Source organism: Vigna unguiculata, chromosome 3, assembly GCF_004118075.2.
Source record: "Vigna unguiculata cultivar IT97K-499-35 chromosome 3, ASM411807v1, whole genome shotgun sequence".
NCBI lineage: Eukaryota > Viridiplantae > Streptophyta > Magnoliopsida > Fabales > Fabaceae > Vigna > Vigna unguiculata.
Genome location: NC_040281.1, coordinates 56,525,282 through 56,546,137, shown reverse-complemented (window position 1 = coordinate 56,546,137; position 20,856 = coordinate 56,525,282). Strand labels below are relative to the sequence as shown.

Genomic DNA, 20,856 nt, shown 5'->3' with positions numbered 1-20,856 from the left:
TATTAACAAAATTACTGTCCAAATAAAAAAAATATATAATCTTTTAATAAAAGAAATGTACAAAAAATTAATTATTTTAAAAAATATAAAATAATTTCATAATACTTATTTTCTATTTTTTTTCACATAATAACATGATGTAATTATATATGTTTATATTGTGTCATCAAGTACTTTAATAAAATACTTTTAATAAACTAATGTATTGACTCCAAACTTGAAAATGAAGATTTTATTAATAATAAGTAGTTACAAACTAACTTGTAAACTAATTTTATAAACATATTTCATATATAATTATTATTAGCAATCGTTTTGAGTAGTTTGTGGTGTTAAAATTTTTGCCTTGTTAAAAGCTTCATAAAGACGTTGTTTGTGTTCACTTCTCAAACTAAAAGAATGTATATAAATCTTGTATACGAAAAGACTATATTTGTGTCCGGTGAATAATTTTATGATCCATTTATCACTATTGACACAATCTATTCACCATAATTATGAGTGATTGTTTGATAATAACATTTAATTATAATCCAAAAGTGTCTATTGTTGTTGTGCAAAAAATAGTCAATTAATAATTACTTTTTGAAATAATACTTTTTAAAGTTAAAAGTACTTATTAAAAAAATATTGTGTTAAGTAAAAAATAAACTGTTAACAGAATATTTGATTAATTTAAAAATAACTGATGAAAATAATATTTATTTAAAGTAGTTGGTGAAATAATACATCAAAATGAGCAAAACACAAAAAAAAAAGTTTGAATTATGTTTTACATTTTTTTATACACTAGTTTTATGTTTTGAATAATAATAAAATGGTGAATTTTTGCATTATGTTTAACTATAATGATTTCTTTCAAGGTGTACTGTATATGTTCTTATATTACTTTTTTTTATTTTATTTTAAAATAAAAAGTTACCCATTAAAACAGACTTAGACCTGCACTAACTCACCAAAATTTGACGAATGGGGTTAGAGTTTTCGATCATTAATTTGCTTTGATTCCTATTCAAAATTGATGGGTTGACCCATTAGTAAGTTTTTCTAAATAAAAAATAATAATTTTCATATATTATATTATTTACAAAATATAAATATATAATAATATTATAACTTAAATCATTAATATTTATAAATTAAATTTAAATTATTAATTATAATAAAGTAATTTCACATATAATAATACTTATTATTTTAATTTATTTGATTAGAAATATTAGTAAATCAATTAGAACTAAAAAATTATTTACAATGTGCTTTTTAATATATATACTAAAAAATGATTTTAAAAAAATTAAATATAATAATGGTTTTTAATTGTGATTAAAAATCAAATAAAATTATAAATGTGGCATGGATAAGTGTGAATTTTGTTGTTATCGACTTACAAGTTACAATTAATGTTTAAGTTGTAACTCGTGCAGGGACAAGAAAACCCTTGCAAAAATGGTCCCTTCATAATTGCAGCGTAAATTGAGGGCAAAAGAAAATAAGAAAGGGCCCAAGCCCAAAGGTGCACAAGATCCAAAGCCTTCAAATTCAAGGAAATTGTTGTAGCCACTTCCAAAAACAAAAAAAGGTGTGGCGTGGAAGTATCGAAATTAGGAGTGGCAATAGAAATAGCAGTAGCAATAGCAATTTGGTTCACAAAAACCCTAAACGGTAGAGAATGTGGGGTTTACTATAATCAGTAATCAGATTCGGACCAAACCCTTTGACTTGTCTTCTCTCAGCTTCAGCTTCATACTGTTTCTGCAATGGAGCTTCAGATTCCAATTCACACCGTTCTCCAAATGCCCTCTCTTCTCCAAGCTGTGGCAGCTGACACTATTCTCGCCGCCGCGCAATCTATGGCTTTGGTATTTCTCTTTCAAAACCTATCTTTTCTTTCCACATCATTTGCTCCTTCAATTCCACCTTTTTTACTGTGTTTTTTAGTATATTAATAGTTGAATAAGTATTTTCAGAAATAGGGTTCAGCTGTTTCACTGATTTGCATGCTTGGAATACCATGCTTAGTTAGGTCAAAACAGGGGTTCCTCTTTTCATACAAGTGTTTGCCATTAACTGTAGGGATTATCTACCATTATGTTTCATGTAACTGTCTTGAATGTGAGTATATTGTTTGTTCTCCATTTGTGTTCTACCTCCCGTTTTCAATTTGACGTTGTTTGGCCTTCGTTGATGTTTTCTTTGTTTGCTTCAGGCTTTTGTGCAATATGTTTTGTTTTATGCTTTCTGTGTCTGTGCTGCTTGTCATTAGTACGTATGTTATCAGAGGCATTGTTTTTGTTTGTTCAAAGTACAAACTATTGCCATGTCAAAAAGTATGGATTGGGGTTCCAATTAAAGATGTGTGAGTTGGGACAAATGCTGGGACATTTTGCTACTGTGGGATGGGATCTTACAGGGCTTATTCCTGCCATGTCTTTGATAGTATCTGCAAACAATGGTTCTTTTTTCTTTTTCTTTTTTCAGTTTTAGCTAGTATGACATTAAGAAAGTCAGTGTACTGGTCACGAACAGGAATAGTGGGGATTCTCCTAATGCTACAAAACAAGCAACACAGGAAAAGAAAAAAAAAAGGAAACCAAATTATTTTCTCTTAATTCTGCAAAAGAACTACCGTTCACTTATACTCCCCGTTAGTTGTTCTGTCTTCCAACACTTCATTTTGTCTTAGGATTTGAGATTTGAGATGAGATAAACTGTTGAAAAGTTGGAAGCTATATTTGAAGTATGTAATTTTAGAATTTTTCGTGATTGTTTCTTTCTTGAATATCCAAAAAACTTATAGCAAGTGTCTGCACATGTATGTCATGGGTTTAGTTGGTTTCAGAACTATTGTTGGTATTTATCCTTTATTGCATGGAATTCAGTAGATATCTTTAATTTACTTCTGTTTATTTTCCTTTCAGATTGGATATCTCTTGTCCAATATCACTAATCCAGTATCACCAAATTTGATTCCCACGTGTGGAAGGTAAGAATAAGTTGAAAAAGTACCTCAATAATATAGAAAACTTTACTTTCTCGTTTACATATCTCCTAACTCTAAGGACGTCAAATCTACCTCATTTCAAATAGTTAATGATTATTATGTCTGTTTTAAATCCTGGTCAGGTTTCCCTTGGACAACCTTTTGGGTAGCAAACATGCTTATCTAGAAAACAAGAATGACAGCGGAACTGAGGACGATGAAGATGATGAGGAGGATGAAGAAGGACACGAGGAGGATGACGATGATGTCGACGATGAAGATTTCTCTGCTGAAGAAGTTGATGAAGAAGGGGATCCTGAAGATGATCCTGAGACTAATGGTGGAGGAAGTGATGATGGAGACGAGGACGATGATGATGATGACAATGGTGATGATGACGATGATGATGGGGAAGATGAAGAAGAAGATGAGGAAGAAGAGGAGGAGGAAACTCCCCAGCCACCTTCTAAGAAGAGAAAGTGAGAAAGTGGGAACTAATGTTAGTAGGAAATTGTCTCCGGGGAATATGCATTTGAGTCGAGTCTAGTGATTAGGACAGATGAATTAGCAACGTTCTTGAGTAGACTTATCTTGCTTTAGTAATATGTCAACTATGATTATCATTATATTAATATTTCCCATTGTTTCCAAGACTTTACCTTCTTCCAACCAGTTCTTATCTTTTGCCGCTACCAAAACTAAGTGTTTTTTTTAATAACTATCAATTGCAATTCTATCTTGGATCATCTGTTTGGTTTCTCCATTCGATATGATTTCAGTTGCAGACTTGTGAATCCAGAAAAAAACTCACTTGTGAAAACTCTCACTTGAGAATCCAGAAAAAACATTTTTCATAATAGAATTTGGATTCTATATTGAGGTTTTGGTTACTATTAATTTTGATGTTTTTCTAACTCGATATCTGTCTTTCATTTTCTTCTGATGGAAATATTTATTTTTTTCAAAAAGTAACTCGACTCATTTGAGCTTATGGTTCATGAATAGGATCCTAGTTAATTTGACTGAAGAGTAGATAGCTGCTTTTATTATATTTAAATTAGGTCATTTGTTCTAATCACATAATTGCTGGTATTCATCATTTGGTACATTTACTTGTAATGGAATAGCTCAGAACATGATTCTGAGTATAAATGCCTAGGATGTTTATTATTGTAACTATTTACTGGCAAGCTTAATTTGCTTAAGATGGGAAATGCAGGTGGTTTTGTTCATTGTGTCAATAAAGTCATTTCATTACAAATTCAATGTATGTGTCCTTTAAAAGTAAATACAATGGAATATTAAAGGAAAATGGTATTAAAACTGAAACAAGAAATAAAACAAACTCAACTACTTTGTCCTAAAAGAGAGAAAAAAAAATGTCTTTATCTTCTAATAGACAAAAAAATTAGTCACTATCTTTGAAAGGAGAAAAAAATTATCATTAGTTTTAAATAAAGGAAAGAATGTCGTTATATTTAAAGAGGGAAAGATTTTTGTCATTTGTACTATGACATACATGATTGTCAAACTTGAGACTGGCAAACTCCATCAGTGGACTCATTAACTTTTTTACTTCATGTAAAAAAAGTAGAATTCTTCGTATACAACACATTTATTGTTAGAGTTATAATATTTTATTTTAGCAATATCTCTACTTATAACTCTCTAATCTTCGTGTATTTGTTTATCAAAGTTGTTTCGGGTATAGAGACCAAACACCTACTTATATCATTTTAATTTTACTCTTTTCTCTTCGATACTTCCTCTCCAAGTAATCTGTTGAAACTCCCGCTTCGCGCAATCTTCTTCCTCGTTCGATCGGTCGAACAGACGATCGGTGTACCTGTCTAAAAGGCTCTGATGCTTAAGTCAGTTTTGGGACCGATCGGTCGATAAGTGTAACAGTTGTAATAAATGCGAAATTAAGATTCTCACCAACCTACCTTTGGGCCCTATTTATAGTTTCCGGTGTGGGCCCATAATTAGGGCTCCTTAATCACGGTCCAATGATCCCTTAATTGTGATTACTGACTTGTTTAATTTTAATTAATCCCACTGACTGGTCCAGGTTTTCTGTCTGGCCGATCGACCGATGGTCGCTTGGCCAGGCGGGTTATCTTTGTGATTTAACAGCTTTAAGTAATGAAACGTATTTAAGTTGTGCGACCGATTGACCGATGGTCCTTTTTACAAACTTGTATTTTGGCCGGTGAAATGTTTCATGTGTGGCCGATTGACCGATGTTCCCCTTTATAGGTTGTTTCATCTGTGTGGCTGATCGATCGATGGTCTATTTAGTGTGCAAGCCCTACCAGCCTTGTTTAATGGATCAGTGGGCTTGAGATGCCGATGGTCCGATGGTCCATTCAGTAAATGAAATTATTAATTGGATTGATTTCACTAATTATTTTTCCATGAAGATCATAACTAGTAGGAATCTTTCGTCATAATAGACAAGTTTTAACACCGGAAACACAGAGTCACACAAGAGTATATATAATTTAATAACCAACTATTGTAGCCCATAAAGTTCTTTGAAACACTTTTTCATATAAAAGAAATTTTTTGAAAGCACTTTATTATGATTTATATACTCAAGTCTAACATGGGAGTCTCCTTTTGTTTCCAGCACCTTCCCTGTTTTGAAATGAGTTTAAAATTGTTAGGTGGAATTTGGTTTTTTTTTGGGATTTATTCTATGGGAAATATTTTAACAATTATTTTATATGATTATATTATTAGAGACAACTTTTACTTTAGAACTGTTAGCCATGAACAAAAAATAATAATATAATAGTAGCTATATATGAAAAAGTGATTGATTATTAAAATGACTTAATGAAAAGAAACAGAATTGTAGAAATAAAATCTTTAAAAGTGTATTTATTTGAAAGTATAAATGAGTAATGTTATTATTAATTATGCAGAGAGAAATGAAATTTGCTTAGTATAAATTGAAAATAGAAAATGTATAACAGAAATATGGATAAGAAATAATTAGATTGTTACAAAAATAGAAAGGAAACTGTATAAAAGAATAACAGAAGAGAAGTAGGGAAGAAGAGTAGGCAGAAAGGAGTGAGCAGAAGGTGAAATAGGGAGTGGAGTATCGGCCCCCACACAGAAAGGAAAGGAACCTCATCAATCTCAATGCATTACAACAATCTCACCCGTTCATTCTCCCATCCATGAATCTTATGCCATTCAAACCTAGGGTTACCGCATTATCAACGCCATGTCCCCCAAGATCAACGCTCAGATTTCTCCCCAGCCCTGTCCCCACTTGGCCGAGTTCCGCCGCACCTCCACCAAGCCATTTCTCGCACTCCATAGCTGCCTCCGGATCAAGCCTCCCGGTGGCCGTGCAGCTCTCCGCCGTGATCCCGACGAGGTCCCCCGCTGCGGCGCCTGCGGCCTCTCCTCCCCCTCCCGCTTATATGCCTGTGTCACCTGCGCCGCCGTCTCCTGCCACTCTACCTCCGCCGACGACTCCTCCCATGCCGCCGTTCACGCCGCCTCAATGCCGCCTGGCCACCAGATCGCCGTCGACGTAGACCGCGCCGAGCTATTCTGCTGCGCGTGCCGCGACCAGGTCTACGATCGCGACTTCGACGCCGCCGTGGTGATCGCTCAGACCGCGGCGTCGACTCTAGGCGCCGATCCTCCGCCGGCGATCCCGTCGTCTCATCCGGAGAATCTCCGTAAGAAACGGCGAGTGGATTACCGGCCCTGGGCGCCGGATCTGCGCGAGCGCGCTCTGATTGGGAGCTGCTCTGGCCCGATCGCCGGCGACGCTGCCGATCCTTCGCAGGATTTGCCGCGCGGATTGCGCGGACTGAACAATTTGGGAAACACGTGCTTCATGAACTCGGTTTTGCAAGCGCTGCTCCACACGCCGCCGTTGCGGAATTACTTTTTGAGCGATAGGCATAATCGGTTTTTCTGTCAGAAAAGGAACAACGGTGACGGAGACGGTGGCGCTGCTGGGAAGAGAAATGGCGGCAATAATGGGAACAAGAATGCGCGAATATGCTTAGCTTGCGATATGGATGCTATGTTCTCTGCTGTGTTTTCTGGAGATCGCGTTCCCTACAGCCCCGCTAAGTTTTTATACAGGTGCGTATGGTGATGTAGTATAAATTGTGAATGAATAGAACTAGTTATGTTTTTTTTTTCAAAATCCTTACTTAGGATCTAAGTTTCTTTTACGTCAATTTGTTATAGAAAGTTTAATTTTTTGACTGGTTATTGATGTAATGTTTCAGTTGGTGGCAGCACGCAGCCAACCTTGCCAGTTATGAACAACAGGATGCGCATGAGTTCTTCATTTCCATGCTCGATGGGATCCATGAGAAGGTGGAGAAGGGTCGGCGTGAGCCAGATAGTGAAGGTAATGTGTTCTGACTGTGACACCCATTTATTATTCTCTTCACCCTCTACGAAGTGCTTGCTACTGTTATGCTATTTTTTTGTTCGGAAAGAGGGGGTTTCTTGTATAAAGCCACTTATTCTAGTATCTCATGGGATATTCAATTCAAGCGTAATATCAAAATAAAATTAAAACATGTGAGCAATGTTGACACTTCTGAACTTTGTGCTACTAGAATCTCAGCTGGTTAGTTTTGGTGTATACAACATATCATTTTGTGGATAATATCCAGTCTACCAGTCCCGCCTTGCTTGCTTAACATTGGTTTGTAGTGTTGTCTAACTCTTGTGGAAGCTGTGGTCTCTGTGTTGTTTTCCCTCGTATTTAACATGTGTATTTTAGTTGTAGCTCATTCGGCTAGGGTATTGTAGCTGTATCTCTTAAAAAATAATATAGGGAATATTGTAACACCAATCTTTTTTTCCTCTTATTGCCATCATAGAGTCTTCTTTAACATGTTTACCTACTTTGATCCCGTTTTATAGAAAAAATTAGTATGGTTAAGTTGTAATGAGTTAAGATGTTGATCCCTATGCTATTGAGCACTAGCATTAGATTGTTAAGAACTCAATCTTTAGATGGTGTAAGAACTAAGAAGTCAATCTGTTACCTTTTTTCAATTTGTGTCAAGTTGGTGAATTAGCTCAGATTAATTATAGTTGCAACCAAACGGATTAAGATTGACTACCAATATAGCACCATTGTCTTGCTATCTTCAATGTCTTTGACATTTTTTTTTTAATTTCAAAGTAATTCAAAATACTATTTAAGATAACGGAGTTATCATAATATTTAACTGCAGGGTGAGGGTTTAGGTCTCTTGCTTGTTGCTCTAAGAGTTGACAATTGCTGAAACATTTAGGGCTAATTTTCAACCACAATCTGCTGTCGTGATGGTGTTAGCTGCTACGTTCCTGTGAGTCCGTGTAAGTCAATTTCTGCTTAGCCTATTCGTTTCATCATACAGGAGTTTCTAGACCAAATGATGTTAATGTTAACTCCACCTTTTTACCTTGTTTAGGCTATAGTTCCAAAGCTTGTCCTATCCTGGAGAGAAGGTTGCATTAGTTTTCAGGCCATGAAAAATGTCAGTACTATGATTTCTTTGAAAGCTGAGCTAAGATTTTAGCCTCGAAAGATGTGGTTCTTTCTCTTTTGGAGTGTTAGTCCCACATGGAAACACTCATTCTCTTTCATCTGTCTTCCGCTGGCACTCCTTTGTTTCAATGCAAGACCATTTCCTTATTCTCTCGATTAGAGCTTGTCAAATTTAGTGGGTTCGCCGTTCAAGAATCAATTATGTTTTTAAGATAATGTGTCTTTGTTCTGGACTCCTGTACTCTGGAGGACCTAGGGATAAAACACTAGGAAATGTTCTGGAGTTAACTGTAAGCTACAAAGTTCTCCCATACATAATATTTAGAGGCTATTAGATGTTAAATTACTTTAGACCACTAGACAGAGTATTGATGCTTGGCTTGTAAGGATATGACAAATCCTGACGACTGTAAAATTTTAGTTCCAGTTAGTCGTGGTTTTTCAAGCTTTGTCTTTTATTTTCTGTATTTCTAATGATGTTAAGAAAAAAATGTAAATCTATCTTGTGTACAAAATTTCCTAGTAATTTAAATTGCAAAGAAGATGAGTTGTTTCTCTTTGTTCATTTCCAGAAGTTTAATTTTACCCCAGGGTAATGGTTGTACAATTAGGAATCCTTTTGGGAATTTCGTTCAGCATTTGAACACCTAAGTTCTAATATCACCTTAGTACAAGGATCATGTTTGCTACCTTTGTTTATTGAAATGTACACGATCTTCATTCTAAGATCTGCTCTTAATCTGGCGTCATTTTATTAAGCATCTTTGTATGACAACATTTTCACTGATATTGCAGGCAATGGTGATTGCTGTATTGCTCATAAAGTATTCTCTGGTATTCTGCGATCAGATGTTACATGTATGGCCTGTGGTTTCACATCCACTACTTACGACCCATGCATAGACATCTCACTGGACTTGGAACCGAATCAAGGGGTTTCTAATAAAACGGCTACTGCAACATCAAATCATTCCTGCAATGGTGAGGCTGATTGCATGAATTCAAGCCAATACTGTGGAACATCTACCTTGACTGGATGCTTGAAGAGATTTACAAGAGCAGAGAGATTGGGAGCTGACCAAAAATTTTTCTGCCGGCAGTGTCAGGTGAGGCAAGAAACACTCAAACAGATGTCAATAAGAAAACTTCCCCTTGTTTCTTGCTTTCATATAAAAAGATTTGAGCATTCTTCAACAAGAAAGATGTCCAGGAAAGTGGATCGCTACCTACAGTTCCCATTTTCACTGGACATGTCGCCATATCTCTCATCAACAATTTTAAGGAGTCGATTTGGGAACAGAATCTTTCCTTTTGATGGGGATGAGCCTGATGCTTCAGATGAGTTGTGTTCAGAGTTTGAGTTGTTTGCCGTTGTGACGCACACTGGTAAACTAGATGCTGGCCATTATGTTACTTATCTGCGATTAAGCAATCGATGGTACAAGTGTGATGATGCTTGGATTACTCAAGTCGATGAAAACATTGTCAGGGCTGCACAGTGTTACATGATGTTCTATGTACAGAAGATGCTTTACTATAAAGCAACTGATAAACAGGTCGCCTCATGATTCCAATAAGAGAAGCTCCAAATCATTGATATGCCATGGTTAATATCAATTTTCATTCCAATGATATGCCATGACTTTCACATTCATACATGAGGAAAAACAAGCAAAGGAAAATATATTGCATTCACATCATTTTCAGAGATTAATTTATAGTTTCAAGTTGGAGCTAGAAACCAGCCAGAATTTTTTAGGCACTCCAACTTTTTGGAAACTCGAAAATTGTTTATGCTCTTCCCTTTCTCTTCCCGTGCTTTGACAATCAGTGGTTGGAGGGCTTTGCAAATACTCATTAGAGGTTATGGATATGTAAGAACTACAATTACGAAATCGTCAAATGCCAATTGGTTGCTGGAGTTAAGCTTAAGGGCTTGCTTGGATTGGTTGATAAAGATATAATCCAGCCCCCCCTTTTTTTTCGGATGAATTTAATAACTCGACTGAATTGGCTGGTTACACCTCAAATACAACAAACTGCTCATGTAATTGAGTCAAATAAATCTTGAAACTTGAAGAAAAAGTAGTCAGAAAATTCAGTAAAGAAATCATTTATATCATTTGTAATAGATCCATAAATAAACACTTAATATAACATTTTTTTTTTGTAAGGTAACAAATTACTTAAAATACTTTTTGGTTTTTATTCTACTTGTAAACTTGAGCATCGTTTTAATTATAAAAATATTTTATTTGAACTTCTTGGTGAACTAATATGTTCTCCAGATGGTTGAGAATGGATAAAGAAAGAAGAAATAAATGAAAAAGAAAAATGAGATTGTTTGAATGAAAGAAGGAAATAGAAATGATATTTAATAAAAATGAAATTGAATTAAAATTAAAATTTAATTAATTATGAATTAATTATTTTATACAATTTTCAATAATATTTAAATTGGTTATTAACATTTTATAAAATTATATGGATTTCAAGAATATATAAATTTTTGTTATAGTTTTATACTTTTATATAATTCTAATTTATTTTGTTGATAATTATTTTATAAGAAATCCAAATTACCGATACTATATTAATATTTAATTATACTTATTTTTCTCCTAATACAAATAAAAAATTAAAGTTTTTGAAATCAATATAAATTAACAGGGAATAAAAATAATAATTATTTTGATATATACTTATATATATATATATATATATATATGTATATATATTAAATGTTATTACAAGTGTTTATACTAAGATGTTTTTATGTATAATTTTTTATCATATTTAATTTCTATACTAATTTTATGATTTATTTTTTGTTTAAACTTAATGTATAAACTAACTTTAATTGAAAGTTGTTTAAATAAATATGAATGTGATCTATTTATTTTATGCTTAATGAACTGTATGTTGTGATAGATGAATTGTGTAGTTAAATATTACTTCTTAATTAGTTTACTACTTTGAATTTTTTAAATTAAAATAAGTATAGTTTAAGTACTATATGAATATAGATGTTTTAAATTAAAGAAGTTTTTGTTTTTGTTTTAATTTGAATTAAATATTTTATTTATATGGTCCGTATTACTTCTTTCAACTGATCATACGTCAGTCAAATAAATACACTCAAGCAAGAAGTTTGGAAAAAATAAGTTTATTATAACATTTATTTGAAGAAAATTAAATAACATACTAAGAAGATTAAATACCATTCAATTAAAGAATCTGAAACTAAGAATAACAAAACAATTCATTTATCTATAATTTATTTTAAACAATTAAGATTTCATAATGATTGTTTTTTTTTTCTCCATTTACACATAAACATTAAAGAACTGGGGGTAATTTGATCATAAAAAAATTAGTAAATTTTAATTTTGGAAAGACAAAAATAAATAAAAAGGTTAAAATATTTTTGTGGTCTAAAATTTTTGTCACGTTTTATCAAATCAATACTAATTTTATTTTTGTATTAAAAAATGTACTAATTTTTGTCAATTTTGTTCAAGTCTTTTTTGATAACACCATTTACATCATTAACAGTCATGGACCACGGCGGCCACGTGTCATTTTGTAGTTTTTTAATTTTTTTTAAATGTTCATGTATGAACCCATGTCACATGTAAAAGTTAATGTTTTATATTCAAATTGGTTATATTCGTTATTTTTTTTAATTTAGTTTCAATTTATATTAACATAAACCAATTTTACCCATTTCCAAATTGAAACCAAATTTAATTTTTATAATAAAATTCATATTTTTTATTAAATATTTTTATTTAATATATTAAAATTTACATCATTATAACTTTTATATTAAAATTAAATTGAGACAAAATTAAATAAAAGTAATAAATATAAGAAATAAATTGGATATAAAACATTAACCGTGACACATTGATTGATACGTATATATTTTAAGAAAAATTAAAACAATTTAAAAAAATTATATATATTTTTTAAAAATTTTAGAAAATAAGAAAAACAATAAAGTAACACATGACAATATAGCTTTTAATAATTTAAACAGCATTAAAAAATAAAAATCAAATTCAACAATATCGATAAAAATTAAGACCGAATTAAATAAAAAAAAACAAAATTGTAAATGATTTGATAAAACTTAAAAAATTAAGACAAAAAATTATTTTAACCGTAAAAGTATAATTGCCACGACCACCTCTGTTGAGAAAGCCGAAGGGGTAGGTGATGATGGTTCGCACCTGATTATATTTTGGCCTCTTCCAGTACAGTCACCTTTTGTTGCCATCTTACACTTAAAATTAAAAATTAAATAATAAATAAAATAAGCAAATAAGAGGTTGAGGTGAGCGAGCGACTTCTCAATCTGTCTTACTCTTATCTCCAAATCTCCATTTTCTTGTTCCCTTCTCATTCACTCACACACCCCTTTCCAATTGGGTTTTCGTTCTCTCTAATTAGGGTTTTCTTGTGCCCTTCCTTTCTTCACTCATTCTTGCCCGACCAACTTTCTTTCCTCTTTTTTTCTCCGAGAATGAGACAATCTGATTGGTCCAATGATTTGACCACCTCGATTCGACTCTTTTCATGACCATAATCTGCTTCTTTGGATCTCAGTATATCCTCGAGCTTCGCGTTTGGTGTTATCCTGCCTTGTGTTTGATGTTCAAATATCAAAGTGAGCGCCTCCATTAATCTGACTTTTTTTTTTTCTGGTTTCATTGCATTTCTTTATTCTTCTCAGCATTATTTTATTCTATTTTGTTTTTCTCTGTTGAATTTTAATGATTGCTGCAATTCGCTTGGTGATTTCTGTTTCATAGGTTTACACGTTATTTATCCTTTGGCACGATTTCCTCGTTTGTGCCGATTTTGTGTATGGAGTGTTTTCTGATCCTGTTTCTTAGTTGACCGACACTGATTGACTTAAGCTTTTTCTTATAAAGGGTTTTATGTTTTCAAATTGACATGCAATTGCCTAGACACTCTGTTTAATATGCTTATTGATTGAATCCTTTAGCAAACGAAAATCGGATCGAGGATCCACTGTTGTGAAATCTTATGCTTTGTTGATTGCATGTGATGAATATTTTTTACTGATGGTTATGATATGTTTTTGCGGTTTTGTTTTCACTTAAAGAAGAACCGAGATATCTCTTTGGCTTTCCCGTTTTAAATTATAATTTTCTAGTTACTTATGGAGTTCTGTTTTCTTATGCTGCAGTAGGATGAAAGGTGTTAGAGATTGGGTTTTCTCTCAAATTCTGTCCAAATCAGTGGTCTCTCCTTCATCATTATCAGGTGGTAATAGTTTTTATGCTGAAGAGCACCGGATTCAGAATGAAAATTTTAATGAGCAAGGTAAAATCCTGATATTACTGTTTGTACTTCAAGTGGAGTCATTGACAATGCACATGATTTTACATCATTTTATAATGAAAATGCACACAGTTGATTTCTCAAAGATGGGGTCTTAATGGAATTCTCCTCCTCCTAAAATGGTGGTTGGTGAAATAAGACGATACTAGCAGGGAACTCGTTTTGTTCTGTTATTCCGTGCATGTTAAGCTCAGCAGATATGAAGTTATTTAGTAAAAAGCTACACCTTCAAATTGTATAGTGCTGTATTCACATGTTCCTATGTCACCCTTAGACTAGTATTAGGTCTCACAATTCTTAGAAAACCAGTAGGGGACGCTATGACATGGTTCACCACCATACATATAGAGGAACTATGGAGGTTATGCTTGTATTAATATTAGAATTATCGTTTACAGTATAGGGATTTATGGTAGATGTATACTTTCTATGCGAGGAGAAGGCTACGGTCCGTATTCAAACTCAAGAATTTGAGCTAGGTAAATGACCATTCTAACGTTGAATAATTTGTTATTTACAAAATGCAAAAGAAATTTTCTTATCTTAGCTTAATAACTAAATTAACTTCTCAACAACTTAAATTTGAGGGGAAGGGGCTGCTGGCCTCCCTGTGAGACTGATAGCTGCTCTCTATTTTTGCAGGAATTGTGTTAACCTTAAGAATTTGGACAATTTGTTTGGGATAACTTCGAAAATTAGATTATTTTTCAATAATGAATTACATGTATATGTAATCAATTATTTTATAACCAATTATAATCAAAGTTATTTGTTTTTTGTAAGTTTTGTGAAGAATGATTTTTAAGATAATTAATTTTATGCGGATACAACAAAAACAATGATCCTTTTAAAGTAAATTATCAGAAGAGGTAGATGTTCAGAAACTTGAAGTCTTTTTTTTTTTCTTTTTATGGGCAAATGGGGAAACTTAGGAGTAATTTCGAGATAACATGTTTGGGGTGAAAAAGAAACTGTTGAAAAATAATCATAATCTACAAATGTCTGGATACATAAATTTCTTATTTTTTTATTTTTTGTTGTAAATTTAGTCAAATTTTTTCAAGGAAACACAATAATTATCAAACAGTTTTTTTTTTCAACTAAAACAGCTGAAATCAATAATTTAAGCTATCCCAAACAGTTTATTTTAAAAGATCGAAGCAGTTTTTGGAACAAAAAGTTGTTTGTGATTTTATGTTTCGAACAGTAGCTGAAATTTGTAGAAGAAAAAATGAAAAAATAAGCTGTTTTTATGAATCTTAAAATTTATAGCGTATGATTATTTTGCCATAGCTTTTTTCTGTTTTAGTTTTATACATAGTCGTTTTATGTAAAACCAGATTTTTGTTGTACCAAACGATATTAATTATATCTTATAACCATTTTCCAACAATTGTAAAATATAGTCGATTCTTGAAATAATATATTATTTTTTGCAGTTATTCCAAACTCACCCATCTGGAAGGTTTTGTTGAAAGAATTAGGGAATTAGACCACAATTTCTTGTACATAACACTAACACAGTCCTCTGCCCCCAGCACGTAAGCTACTCCTTCAAACCAACACCAACAGTTTAATATGCAGTCGCACAATCCCTCAGAAAACTGCCTCAAATCTTATGTAATAAATACACACATAACGGTCATACAGCACAGGAGTTACTAAACAAACAATAACTGTCCTAGCTAATTGCTGCCGTGATGAATTTACTGATTTTTTACTGTTAGTTCTCTGATGCTCGGAGAAATAGCAGATTTCTTCTTCATATCTAGTACAGGGAACAAGTAAAATTTAAAGATTATGTTTTCTTACAGTTATAGGAATGCAAGATTATGTGTTTGGATGTTGATATATGTGCTTTATATTCTACAATTCTGTGGTTTAGGATGATTAAAGTGGGTGATATTCCGTGCGTAATATCATTTCTAAACCAATATTTGTGCCAAATCTGATTTTTGTGAATGTAATGTCCATTATCAGTACAGTTTACATAGAACTGAGGCATATGCGTTTTTGCTAGGTTCAGATCACTCGGCTAGTTCGGTATCATCACCCGTTCCTTCTGACTCATCAAATTCTTCAAATGGTGATCAGAGCAATCATCATAGTTCCTCCTTGCAGCTAGTTTCAGATACAGAAGTCGATCACTATCAAGATAACACCAATAGAAGACGGAAGGATACTTTAGCCAAGGTTGAGGAGCTCCAGGTTAAATTCTTCAGATTGCTACAGCGCCTTGGCCAGCCACAAGAAAATCTTTTGGTCGCAAAGGTTCTCTATCGGATGCACCTGGCAACTTTGATTCGTACCAAGGAATCAGATCTGAAAAGAGTTAACCACAGTAGCAGTAGAGCCCGAGAAATAGCAAGTGAACAGGAAGCTATTGGCATGCCTCAATTGGATTTCTCTTGCCGAATACTTGTCCTTGGTAAAACAGGAGTCGGTAAAAGTGCGACCATAAATTCTATATTTGGTCAAGCAAAAACCACCACTGGCGCATTTCAACCAGCTACTAATCGCATCCAAGAAGTTGTGGGCAATGTCAATGGTCTTAACATAACATTTATTGATACCCCTGGTTTCCTGCCTTCCACGACTAACAATATGAAGAGAAATAAGAGGATCATGCTTTCTATAAGGAGATTCATCAGAAAGTCCCCTCCAGATATTGTTTTGTACTTTGAACGGCTTGATTTTATCAATGCTGGTTATATTGACTTCCCACTCTTGAAACTTGTAACCGAAGTGTTTGGCTCTGCGATTTGGTTCAACACCATCGTAGTTATGACTCATTCTTCCTCTGCCATTCCGGAAGGACCTGATGGGTATACTATTAATTATGAGTCATATATTTCTCACTGTACTAACATAATACAGCAGCATATACAGCAGGCAGTGTTTGATTCTAGGCTTGAAAACCCTGTACTTTTGGTTGAGAACCATTCTCAATGCCCAAAAAATATTACGGGAGAGAAAATTCTCCCAAATGGTCAGATTTGGAGATCTCAGCTCTTGTTCTTTTGCATTTGTACCAAAGTTCTGGGCGATGTAAATTCTCTTCTCAAGTTTCAGAACACTGTAGAACTGGGATCATCAAGTAGTACCCGAATTCCTTCTATGCCTCATCTCCTTTCGTCTCTCTTACGCCATCACCCTATATCCAATTTAAGTGGGATTGATGATGAAATAGGGGAAATATTACTCTATGATAATGAAGAAGATGAATATGATCAACTTCCACCCATACGAGTGTTGACAAAATCTCAGTTTGAAATGTTGTCTGAGCCGTTGAAAAAAGATTATCTGGATGAAATGGATTACAGGGAAACCCTTTTCTTAAAGAAACAGTTGAAAGAAGACTATCGTAAGCGCAAAGAGAAGCTACTCTCAACAGAGCAGAAGTTTTTGAACAGTGATAACCCGGATGATCAACAGGCACCTCCTGAACCTGTTTTGTTACCGGATATGGCTGTTCCTCCAAATTTTGATTCAGATTGCCATAGCCATAGATATCGTTGCCTTATTTCTGATGACCAATGGCTTGTGAGGCCTGTTCTTGATCCCCAAGGATGGGATCACGATGTGGGCTTTGATGGTGTAAACTTGGAGACAACTACAGAAATAAAGAAGAATGTATATGCTTCAGTTGTGGGACAGATGAATAAGAGCAAGCAGGATTTCAGTATTCAATCCGAGTGTACTGCAGCTTATGTTGATCCATGGGGCCCCACTTATTCTATGGGTGTTGATGTTCAGTCCACGGGCAAAGATTTTATGTGTACAGTTCGAAGCAACACAAAGCTGAAAAACATAAAACACAATATTGCCGACTGTGGTGTTTCTTTAACATCTTTTGCAAAAAAGTACTATTTTGGTGCAAAACTTGAGGATACTGTGTTTGTTGGGAAGAGATTAAAATTTGTCTTGAATGCTGGGCGCATGGAGGGTGCAGGACAAATGGCATACGGTGGGAGTTTTGAAGCTAATTTACGAGGGGAGGATTATCCGGTAAGAAATGAGAATGTAAGCTTGACAATGACAGTCCTCTCGTTCAACAAGGAAACGGTGTTGAGTGGAAGCTTACAATCGGAGTTCAGATTATCTAGAACCTCACGAGCATCTATTAGTGGTAATCTAAATAGTCGTAAAATGGGGCAAGTATGTATAAAGATAAGTAGCTCTGAGCATTTACAAATTGCCTCGGTTGCAATTTTCTCAATTTTGAAATTCCTGTCACGTAGAAAGCCAACTAGGAAAGTGGTGAAGGAAGTGATGGACTGAAGTCTGCCCCGGTTGTTTACTTTCTAGTACCAATATTTTTTTGTTCAAAGAAGACAGAAGAGCAGTGAGGCATTCTACATGTCAAACGTAGATATGAGCCTTTTTCCACCGGAAAAGAAGACCGAAAGTTAGAATTTGTTTTTACTTTTTTTTGGAAGAGGCTAGCTGAAATTTTCTTTTCGTGATACTTTCGATGCCCGTTTTTGGAAATCTCTTTAGGTAAGGCTGGCTGGCATCTTGAACGTGTTTCTATCTGTAGATTATTGGTTAATAATCAGCACCAGGGAGCTTCGAGAATTGTTGATATTAATTTCTAGAAAAATTGTCACAACTGTACAGTAAAACACAGAAAATGTCTGTCTTTTTCTTTTAATTTATGTTATGTGTTGAAGTATTAGTGAGTTAGACATGATTGTGGAGCTGTTGCTCAATAAGAGTTTTTGCAACGAGTAGAATGTTAACAAAGTTGTGGGTATATGTTAATGATAATGAAGGTAGCTGCTGATGATCAACTTGTTTTAGTTTGAGATTTGCATTGATTGCAGCTACTTGTTGCCGAATAAGCTGTTTATGTTTTGCCTACGCTTATTTTTACTTTTCACCAAAGGAACATGTTGGGCATTTTATAGGACATTTCTTAATCTCGGTTTAATAAGGAACATGTTGCCACAGTCAATGCAAGCACGTGCATTGACCATCCAAGAATTGGCTTTGCCTTCAAGATGTTTCTCTACTCCAATACATCTTAAAGCCTTCATGAACTCATTTCAAATATTAAATCATAATAGCCACTACCACTATATGCACAACATTATTCATTGCATATGCAATCACCATCCACACATTATTGAACTCTTTTTCCTGCCATCACAAATATATTGTCTTTGAGTCTGCAAACTTTCAAACCTACTGTGTAAGGTTGAAGACCGTTGACTTGGTCCGTGCTTAGTTGCTCAATATTATGTTTGTTGCGAAAGTTGTTTTTTCTTGTGTATAAATCAAATTTATAATTTTATTTTCATGCAACTTTTATAATTTAACTGGTTTTTAAATTAAACTTTAGATTACAAAAGATAAAATTAATCTTGTTATCAAAAGTTTATGGAAAAATTCGTCTAAATAACAATATGTTTGTTTTAACTGATATGATAAAAAATGGAAAGATAAATTACGAAGGATTTTTTTTTAATCCTTTTATTTTAAATCGAAGAAAAACTGAATGACTTGTTTTATAATATTTTCATAAATGCTACTCTCATTATTTTATAATAATATAGTTATATTGTTTTATGTATATTTTTTCCTTCCATATCGTAAAACACACTTTTTGTCTTAGGATTTTGGGTCTAGATACCCAAGTGAGTCCATTTGTTTCCTCATTTTAGAAAAACCTTTTGGTTCTTCCACTCTAGTTATTTTTCCAATTTTCTCTACTCTTTACCGCTATTGTCATTTCTTTCTAACTCAGCTACTACCACTCCTTGCAACAGAGGCTGAAACTAAGATCTTTGCGGAGTTCTCATTGGAACAAACCAAACGTTCTTTCCTTTCATGTAAGTGAAACCTAAACCTGTATTTCTTTCTTCTTTTTCTAGTTTGGTTGTTATTGGTTTAGTCTTGGGATCTTCATTGGAGTCTCATTTTTGTCCCTCTGTTCATGTTTTTCAACTCTTTAGTTTGTTTCTAGAGTTGTGGTGCTCCTTCCCTTAAGACTCTCTCCTCGCACGTTGGCTTTCAGTTTTGACATAAGAAAAACTAGAGTTTTAAAACTTTTTTTAAGTGTCTTGCATGTTTTTGGTCTTGAATCGTGCTTAAAATGTTGGTTTGATGTTTGTGATTGTGTTTCTTTTTGGGATATTTGGTTTTTGTATGCTGAAATCATTGAAAACCTGTTATTCTAGCTTAAGCGATAATTTGTAGTTTAAGCGAGAATTTCTAGCTTAAAGGGGACCAGTCTAGCCCAAGCAAGAAAATCTAACCTAAGCGAGAATAGCAAAATTTCACTTTGCTCTTTGTTTGAATTTTATTTAAATGAGACTTTCTAGCATAAGCGAGATCAGTCTAGTTTAAACAATAATTTATAGCTTAAGCGAGATCAATCTAGTTTAAGCGAGAATTACTGCAGAATTTTAATTCCTTATTTGAAGTTATAATCGACTAAGTTAATGTTAAAAATATGATGTATGAAGCTATGCATGAATGATGTGACATTTTTTTTTACCTGTACTTGATGTGTTTAGTAGCTTGAGATGATAATTATTCTGAGATAACATGTGAAATGTTGATGATAATAAAGTTTCAAGAAAAACTCTTGGTGATTGTGCGGTTAGTGTATGTCTTGATATAGGAGATGTCTAGATAAGGAAGATATTTTGAACTCTAATGATCACTCATACTCACGTAAAGTTGAGTGATTATGTGGTGAAAGTAACAGGAGATCCTAATCTTGGAAGGTGTTTGAGCCTGAGACATATTGAGATTTACCTTGTGATTGATTGAGTGATAACTCCTTGTGGCTAGACTCTGCAGAGTTTATAAATCAACGCATGTGCATACTTCCTTAGAATTCTAAATCAAGTGCGCACACAATCTGGATATCGAGTCAAGAGCCAGTTGTGTGTTTGACTAAAAACTTTGTGAGTTAATGTTTCTTTTCTCCATGTATGTGTTTTTTGGGTGATGTACTTAT

The 20,856-nt window shown here is 33.6% G+C and overlaps 3 protein-coding genes across 6 annotated transcripts; all 3 read left to right on the top strand.

The window, feature by feature from the left end:
* Positions 1 to 1,571: 1,571 nt before the first annotated feature.
* LOC114176121 (protein bfr2-like) lies at positions 1,572 to 3,652 on the top strand. Its single transcript, XM_028061058.1, has 3 exons — positions 1,572 to 1,862; positions 2,922 to 2,986; positions 3,127 to 3,652. Exons 1-3 carry the CDS (start codon positions 1,761 to 1,763, stop codon positions 3,464 to 3,466), a joined length of 507 nt encoding a protein of 168 aa, XP_027916859.1. The 5' UTR covers positions 1,572 to 1,760; the 3' UTR covers positions 3,467 to 3,652.
* A 2,347-nt stretch (positions 3,653 to 5,999) lies between these two features.
* Positions 6,000 to 10,619, top strand: LOC114178296 (ubiquitin carboxyl-terminal hydrolase 22-like). Its single transcript, XM_028064117.1, has 3 exons — positions 6,000 to 7,102; positions 7,252 to 7,376; positions 9,309 to 10,619. The coding sequence occupies exons 1-3, from the start codon at positions 6,222 to 6,224 to the stop codon at positions 10,079 to 10,081; spliced, it is 1,779 nt and encodes a 592-aa protein (XP_027919918.1). The 5' UTR covers positions 6,000 to 6,221; the 3' UTR covers positions 10,082 to 10,619.
* Positions 10,620 to 12,849: 2,230 nt separating this feature from the next.
* Positions 12,850 to 18,688, top strand: LOC114177823 (translocase of chloroplast 90, chloroplastic). Of its 4 annotated transcripts, none has more exons than XM_028063383.1 (3): positions 12,850 to 13,185; positions 13,735 to 13,868; positions 15,907 to 18,688. In XM_028063383.1, exons 2-3 carry the CDS (start codon positions 13,736 to 13,738, stop codon positions 18,165 to 18,167), a joined length of 2,394 nt encoding a protein of 797 aa, XP_027919184.1. In that variant the 5' UTR covers positions 12,850 to 13,185; position 13,735; the 3' UTR covers positions 18,168 to 18,688. The 4 variants fall into 4 exon arrangements, with proteins under 4 accessions (XP_027919184.1, XP_027919185.1, XP_027919183.1 ...); XM_028063384.1 differs by having other exon boundaries at positions 13,732 to 13,868; positions 15,913 to 18,688; XM_028063382.1 differs by having other exon boundaries at positions 13,732 to 13,868.
* Positions 18,689 to 20,856: the final 2,168 nt, after the last annotated feature.

What these genes read in the sequence shown, in the direction of transcription:
- LOC114177823 (XM_028063383.1), top strand. Translation starts at nt 13,736, where the DNA reads ATGAAAGGTGTTAGAGATTGGGTTTTCTCTCAAATTCTGTCCAAATCA. An exon ending in TGAAAATTTTAATGAGCAAG is followed by an intron (nt 13,869 to 15,906) that starts GTAAAATCCTGA and finishes CGTTTTTGCTAG; the next exon opens with GTTCAGATCACTCGGCTAGT.
- LOC114178296 (XM_028064117.1), top strand. Translation starts at nt 6,222, where the DNA reads ATGTCCCCCAAGATCAACGCTCAGATTTCTCCCCAGCCCTGTCCCCAC. An exon ending in CCCGCTAAGTTTTTATACAG is followed by an intron (nt 7,103 to 7,251) that starts GTGCGTATGGTG and finishes GTAATGTTTCAG; the next exon opens with TTGGTGGCAGCACGCAGCCA. An exon ending in GCGTGAGCCAGATAGTGAAG is followed by an intron (nt 7,377 to 9,308) that starts GTAATGTGTTCT and finishes CTGATATTGCAG; the next exon opens with GCAATGGTGATTGCTGTATT.
- LOC114176121 (XM_028061058.1), top strand. Translation starts at nt 1,761, where the DNA reads ATGGAGCTTCAGATTCCAATTCACACCGTTCTCCAAATGCCCTCTCTT. An exon ending in CCGCGCAATCTATGGCTTTG is followed by an intron (nt 1,863 to 2,921) that starts GTATTTCTCTTT and finishes TTTTCCTTTCAG; the next exon opens with ATTGGATATCTCTTGTCCAA. An exon ending in TTGATTCCCACGTGTGGAAG is followed by an intron (nt 2,987 to 3,126) that starts GTAAGAATAAGT and finishes AATCCTGGTCAG; the next exon opens with GTTTCCCTTGGACAACCTTT.